Source organism: Myotis lucifugus, unplaced genomic scaffold (genome assembly GCF_000147115.1).
Source record: "Myotis lucifugus unplaced genomic scaffold, Myoluc2.0 scaffold_480, whole genome shotgun sequence".
Lineage (NCBI taxonomy): Eukaryota > Metazoa > Chordata > Mammalia > Chiroptera > Vespertilionidae > Myotis > Myotis lucifugus.
In genome coordinates this window covers 730,043-736,912 of record NW_005871528.1, presented here as the reverse complement: position 1 = coordinate 736,912, position 6,870 = coordinate 730,043, and the positions used below count along the sequence as shown (strand labels likewise).

The window sequence follows — 6,870 nt, the reverse complement described above, 5'->3', positions numbered from 1 at the left end:
CTTTCCACCACTAAGGCATTATTAAAAATAAATAAACACACCAAGGGCCCTCCCAGGAGCTCAAAGATGCCCATGATCTTCCCCCGTGTAAGCTTCCAGAAAAGGAAAAGGGCACTACCTCACAGACGTTGAGCCCATAGGATGTGGGGACCTCGGCTGAAGTCGACTAGGAGACCAAGCCTGCCTTTGGGCTCGCTACGCTGCATGTTGACTTACAAAGAAAGGCAACGTCCGAGCTGGTCTCCTTCGCTCAGACATGCGACATAAGGGGGCGCATCTAGCTGCCCCTCACTCAGTGGCTCTGGCTCGGCGGGAGGTGAGTGCAAGGCGCCCGCCCGGTGCAGCGCCGCTCCGGACCCACCGGAAGGGCTCAGCGAAGCCCCACCGACTGCGGGGCGGGGGTCCCGCGGCCGCAAAACGGCCGTCTCAGCGCGCGAAACAACTTCTGAGGCAAAAAAAACTCTCGAAAGTGAAGACCGTTACCAGTCGTTTAGAGTAATCCCGTTTCTACGCAACATTTTCCTTATTTATATAATCTCTTCTACCACGAAAATAGTATTCGGCGTAGGGAAATTTTTGGATAAATTGATTAAGTGCCTTCAATCACTGTCTGCTTGATTCGTACTAAAATTCGGTTATTTGAGGGGGAAAATGAGGCGAAATGTCTGCACTTACGCAAGTCTACGCCTCGAAACTGGGCGGCACTCAGCAGCTCCCCCAAAGGCCGCAGTCGCCACCGCCTCGGGCGCCCGAGTTTGCCGAGGAGCGCGGGCACGGACGCCAACGGCTGGGAGGCTAACGGGCGCGCATGCGTTCTCCGGCAGGGGAACCTTTTTCGTGCTGGACTTCCGGGCGAGCCCTAGAGGGCGGGATAGTTGCACGGCTTCCGGCGGCGAATGGCCATGATTGGTGGAGCCAAGAGAGGGGTGGGGCACCGGGAAATTCGAATAGGAGAGGCGGATCTAAGGAGGCAGCTGAGGCGACGCGAGATGGCGGCGGCGACCGTAGGTACGTGAGCCCGGCCTGGGCAGGGCGCCGAGGCCTGGCGCCTGGCGGGGTAACGTGTCAGTATCTGACCCGGGATCCGTGGATTGTCCTGGGGGGACCCGGGGACACGGCAGAAGGTGGGAGCCGCGGGCGGGTCAGCCCACCTCGCTCTTCTCACTGTTTCTTCTCACGGGCCAGTACACTCGGGTTGAGACCTGACTTTGGCACTTACAGCCTCTTTTGAGCCCAGTGCACTTTTCCTTTGTGAGCTTCAGTTTCTTTGTCAAATGAAGACGATGACCCCATCTCAGGAGATTACCTGAGTAAGCGAGCGAAAGAAAAGTGGCAAACACCCCAACCGTGAGGACAGAAACAAGGGAGCTGGATGCCCGTATGACGAGTTGTTTGGGTGCGCGGGGCGGGGGAGGATCCCTGAGAGAGAGAGGAGGGCAGGCCGAGGGCGAGACCGACTGCAGCTGCCTGTGAGTTGACAGCCTAATGTGCGGAGACCACAGAAAAGGGAAATGAGGGACTGTTTTCTTTCACTCCAGCGTGGAGATCAATGCTACTTTAGAGTTGGAAAGACTGTTCGGTTAGTCAGAATCTTGTGTGTATGTGTTTATGCCTCTGCTCTCTTCCTGTAGACTGAGTTCTGGTCTGTGGTTATGGCGGGCACCATAGTCATTTCTTCGAGTCCCCTTACTGTTTGTCAGGCCTGTGGAGAAGCAACGCTATTTAGTAGGATGTCAAACACATGTGGAGCCCTTGCTCGGTTCCAGGCACAGTTGTTAGTCTTCTATGGTGATGAGTCATTTAATCTCCACATAGTGCTGTTATTGTCTCTGTTTTACAGATGAGGAAACTGAGGCATAGATGGGTTAAATAGGTTAACACAACTGGTAAATATTGGGGTCTGAATCATACTCAGGCAGTCTGCTCAGAGCCTCTGCTCTCAACCGTTATGTCCAAGCACAAAATTCCTGCTGTCTGAGCACAACCTGCTCTTACCTTTCCAAGACCCACTATGTCGGGTACATAGTAGGTATCATAAAAACACTTGAATGAATATGGTTGCTTCCCTAGAGGAGCTTATAGTCCGTTTTGGTAGGTAGTCATTTAAACATATAATAACATGAAAAGCAATGAGAGATAATGTATATCTAAACTGCTATAGAGAGTACAGAATCTGAAGTAAACCCTTGGGTGTTCTGGAAGGACTTTATTAAGGAAGCAATATTTGAGGTGTGTTTCAAAGGTTGGGTAGGAGTTTGCCAGACTTTGGTGAAGCAAAAAGACTACCAAGTAATTTCTTAAAAAAGAGGGGCCAAAGATGCTCTCTTTGGCTCAGTTTTCCTCAGCATAAAAGAGGAAAGAGTTAAGTTAAATGAAGCTGGGGAATTGTAGGAGAGGGGGAAATGAGAAGAAATAGCGTCGCCCAACCTCAAAGTTGCTTTTAGGAAGGGGAGAGACTCTTGTCCTGTAAGCAGTTGTTTACATGTGCCTCTCCCCTCCTCTCCTGGACCCTGAGCTTTGGGGCAAGAATGGCAGTGAACCACTTTTATGATGAAAACAGGAAACGAACAGGTTAATACTTTATGTTAGCGTATTCATCAAACCTTAATTTGTTCAGCAAATACTCTGAGAGCCTACTCTGTGCTAGGCATTGGGGATATAAAGGTGAGCAGAGTAAGATTTATTTTCACTGAGTTTACAGTTAGATGGAGAAAACAGACAAACACGCAGTTACAGTGGCGTGTGATTAGTGCTTGGATGGAGGAGTTAAAGTGAGCCATGGATGCACCTAATTGAACCTTAATAGGTCAGTCATTTTAGAAGGGAAGGCTTTTTAGAGCAAGTAAGGTCTACCTATTTACATCAATCACTTGATGGGGGTGGGTGGGATACAGAAGATATTCCAGGGAGCTAGAATAGCACATGCAAAGGCCCAAAGGTGTGAACCAACTTAGTGTGTGTGGGAACTGAAGGGAATTCATTGTGGCTGAGCGCTTACAGCGAGCATGTCAAACTCAAAGGCTAACACAGGTTAAATAAACAAGGTTTAAGTTTATGTGGGCTGCAAAAAAACCACACAAAATCTTCAATTTTCATAGAAACGTAGGTTTATTTCGATAGAGACATGCTGAATACAAAGGGCTGAAATAAATGAGTCATTAACATAAAATAATAGAACTTTTAATAAAAATTAATATTTTTTCGTGAACATTAACTTACCAGACACTGAATACCTGCACAAATTAATAAGCGTAACACAAATAAACCTATTTTTCTTGTTCTCTGAAAGCGAAATATTTCCTGTTGCGCACACCAAACAAGTCAATCCAAGACTAAAGTGGCAATCCGCTGCTAAAATATTCACTGTTAGTATTAGTGGAGAGAAATGGTGCGCCTGCAAGTAAGGCGCATAATGGAAATGAATGCAACACGATTATAGTAATCAGTCATTAGTGAATGTTGTGGTTCATTATTAATAATTTTGTATAACAGGATATTGTAAAAATTAAGTTACGAAATTTTTATTAAAACATTTCTTACATACCATTATATTGGCTGGGCAGCAAAAATATTTATTGTGGGCTACATGTGGCCTACGGGCCATGAGTTTGACATGCTTGGCTTACAGTGTAAGGAAGGAAGTGGAGAGAGAATGATTGGAGGTGAGTGAGACTAGAGGCAGAGAGACCAGTTGGGAAACTGTTGAGATGATGATGACTTTGGCAAAGATTGTGCAGTGGGAATAGAGAGAAGTGGACTCATCTAAAAAGGTAGAATTGACTTATGTAATGAATAACTGATGTGGGAAATGAGAAGGTAGAGTTAAGAAAGATTCCCATCTTTGGGTTGGTGCCTGTCATTTCCGTTAGAGAGCATAGTAGGAGGAGGATGTTGCAGAGAGATGGGCAAGAGTTCAGTTTAGGACAGGTGGAGTTCCAAGCACCTTCGAACCATGTAAGATGTCAGGGCAGCAGCCTGGAATGTAAATCTGAAGTTCAGGAAGAGAACTCTAGTGTGGAGGTGTCAATTAGGATTCATCAGCTTTAGATGGTAATTAAAGCCAAGAGAGCAGGTGGCCATGCCCATGAAATGAATCAGAGTAGTGATTTTCAACTAGAGGGGGAAATTTGGTTGTTGAAATTGGGGAGAGGTGGCACAAAATGCTACTGGCATATGTGTTTAGTATGTGCGCTACATATCCTACAATGCATGGGACAGCCCCACCACAAGAATTATCCAAACTGAGCAGCCCTGGTCTAGAAAGAGGATAGAATGAGTCTAGGAAAAACATTTAAAAATGGCAGAAACTGAGAAGGGGTGAAGTGGCATGGAAACTAAGGGAAAAGTATATTTCCCAAAGGAAAGCAGATCAGGGTATTGAATACTGCGGGGAAGTCAGATAGGAAGGAGACCGAGCATGTCTACTGGATTCAGCAGTAAGGAGGTCCTTGGTCACCCTGCTGAATTGTGCAGACAGAAGCTAGTTGCTGCCTTGAGAAGTGAGTAGCAAGAGAAAGAGTGTAATCATAACAATAACAATAGCTAACATTTACTGAGAGCACTTGCTGCCAGCACCGTATAAACATTGTATGTATATTTTTTCTTTGACTCCTCACAATCTTATGAGGATACTGTTATTTTTATAAAGAGAAACTGAGTCTTCAAGACATTAAGCCTTCCCAAGGTCACACAGCTGGTAGGTGGAACTTGTCGCAGACTCCAAGGCCCATAGGGATACAAAGAGGAAGGGCTGAGATGGCCTGGGGAATCATTTAATGAACTTTGGCATTAGGCCTTTCTTTGAAGTTTTCTCTGTCACTAACTAGCTGTCGACACGGGCAAGTTAGCTAACCTCTCTTTATTGATGTTTCCTCATATGAAAAATGGGGGATAAATATAAAACACTTAGCTTTTACCAAGAACCAAGTACTTTTACATGAATTACCTTATTTATTGCCTTAACAACCCAAAGAGTAGGTATTTTTATTTATTCCCATTTTACAGGTGTGGAAATTAAGGCACAGGAATAGAAAATTACTTCTTTAGGTTAGTTAGTTGTAAGTGGTAGAGTTGGGATTTGAACACAGCCTGCCTTACCTTGAATAATGAACCTACCTACTGTATGCTAGTTATTGTATTGGAATTTTATATGTTACTTCATTTAATTCTCATTAAGCCCTTCTAACGCCAACCCCACCCCATTTTATAAACAGGGAAACTGGGGCAAATGGATGTTAAGTCATTTAATCCGGGTCACAAGCTAATAACTGAAAATTTAATTTCTACTTACTTGTTGCTGACTTTCAGGATTGCCATGAGGATCAAATTAAAACTACATGTGCTTAGCTAGAACATGTCAATGGAGGAAGAGGGGGACATATGTAATACTTTCAACAATAAAGATTTAAAAAATTAAAATAAATAAAACTACATGTGCTTGGTAAACCATAAATTGAGAAATGGTACAATTAGCTTCATTGTCAGGTGAAGGGACAGAGGCCCAGTTTTTGAAATAGGCCATCTGCTTATGGGTAAGTCTTACTTATGCATAAGATTCTTTCTAGCCTGGCCTGTGTGGCTCAATGGTTGAGTGTCGACCTATGAACCAGGAGGTCACAGTTCAATTCCCAGTCAGGGCACATGCCCAGGTTGCAGGCTCAATCCCCAGTAGGGGGTGTGTAGGAGGCAGCCAATTAATGATTCTCTCTCTTCATTGATGTTTCTCTCTCCCTCTCCCTTAGCCTCAGAAATCAATTTTTTACAAAAAGATTCTTTCTAGGGGTAGTGTGTCCACCTTTTTGTCTTGCTGTTTCTGTTCTGGCCAACACATGCCAGCCTCTTGCCTTATATGAGGCCTGTGGCTCCCTACTACCAGCAAAAAGGAGTCAGAGCTGCCAAGGACTATCTTCGTTGGTAGACAATAGAGAGTCAATATGACATCCTCATTAAAAGGATATGAAGGTGAAGATATCCAGGTTTGAATTTTACTGTTACTGTTAACACAGTATGGTATCCTCCAACATAAATTAGACAAATACCCTCCTCATAACATTTTTTTCTTCAGCTCATTCAATCCTCACAAAAGAGGGTTTTTTTTTAGTTTTATCTTTATGTGTTTTCTAATGATACTCAATGTTTTTTTTTAATGACTTAGGTTGAATTATCGAAAGCATACTAAACAGAATGCTTACAGTAGAGAAGGATTGCATGTCAGTGCCTTTTGTAATCTGAACTGGGACAAAAAGAGACTAGGGGCTGCCTCTCAACCACATCCCTTCTAAACAAAGATGTCCACAGTGCCATTCTTTAAAAAAAAAAAAAAATGCACACACTACAGCATTACAGGGCTGGGTACATAGAACATAAACCTGCATAACCCCCCATCAAGAGAAGGCCATCATTAAGTTTGGCATGTGTGTGGCGTGTGTGTGTATGTATTGTAAAACTCAGGTAAGAGTGGTTTTAGGTAGGGGGCAAATGTTATCTCTTAATCCTTAGAACAATCTGTCAGGTGTTGGTCTATAACTTGGCAATTCAAAATGTGCTGCCGTAGCAGCAGCAATAGCAGCATCTGGAAGTTTGCTAAAAATTCAGAATCTCAGGCATCACCCCAGGTACTGGAGCTAAACCTGTATTTCTTCTCCCCCTCTCCCCCCCCCCCCCCCGATATTTTATCCATTGCTTTTTTGAGAGAGAGAGAGAGAGAGAGAGAGAGAGAAGTAGAGAAACATCGATTAGTTGCCTCCAGAAAGTGCCCCAACTGGGCCCAGGAATTGAACCTGCAACCCACATATGTACCCTTGACCAGGAATTGAATCCAAGACCCTTTGGGGCGCACACCGACATTGTAACCCCTAAGCAACACCAGCC

General features: G+C 44.5%; 2 protein-coding genes across 2 annotated transcripts in view; one reads left to right on the top strand and one right to left on the bottom strand.

The window, feature by feature from the left end:
- CUNH16orf54 (chromosome unknown C16orf54 homolog) overlaps positions 1 to 779 on the bottom strand; it is a 42,762-nt gene extending 41,983 nt beyond the window's left edge. Inside the window, exon 1 of the mRNA XM_006103354.3 lies at positions 676 to 779. The gene's annotated coding sequence lies outside the window, so the exon portion shown is untranslated. The remainder of the gene's footprint in view (positions 1 to 675) is intronic.
- A 117-nt stretch (positions 780 to 896) lies between these two features.
- Positions 897 to 6,870, top strand: part of KIF22 (kinesin family member 22) — a 15,518-nt gene continuing 9,544 nt past the window's right edge. Inside the window, 1 exon segment of the mRNA XM_014445702.1 lies at positions 897 to 1,008. Within this exon segment, the coding sequence (XP_014301188.1) occupies positions 897 to 1,008 (112 nt within the window).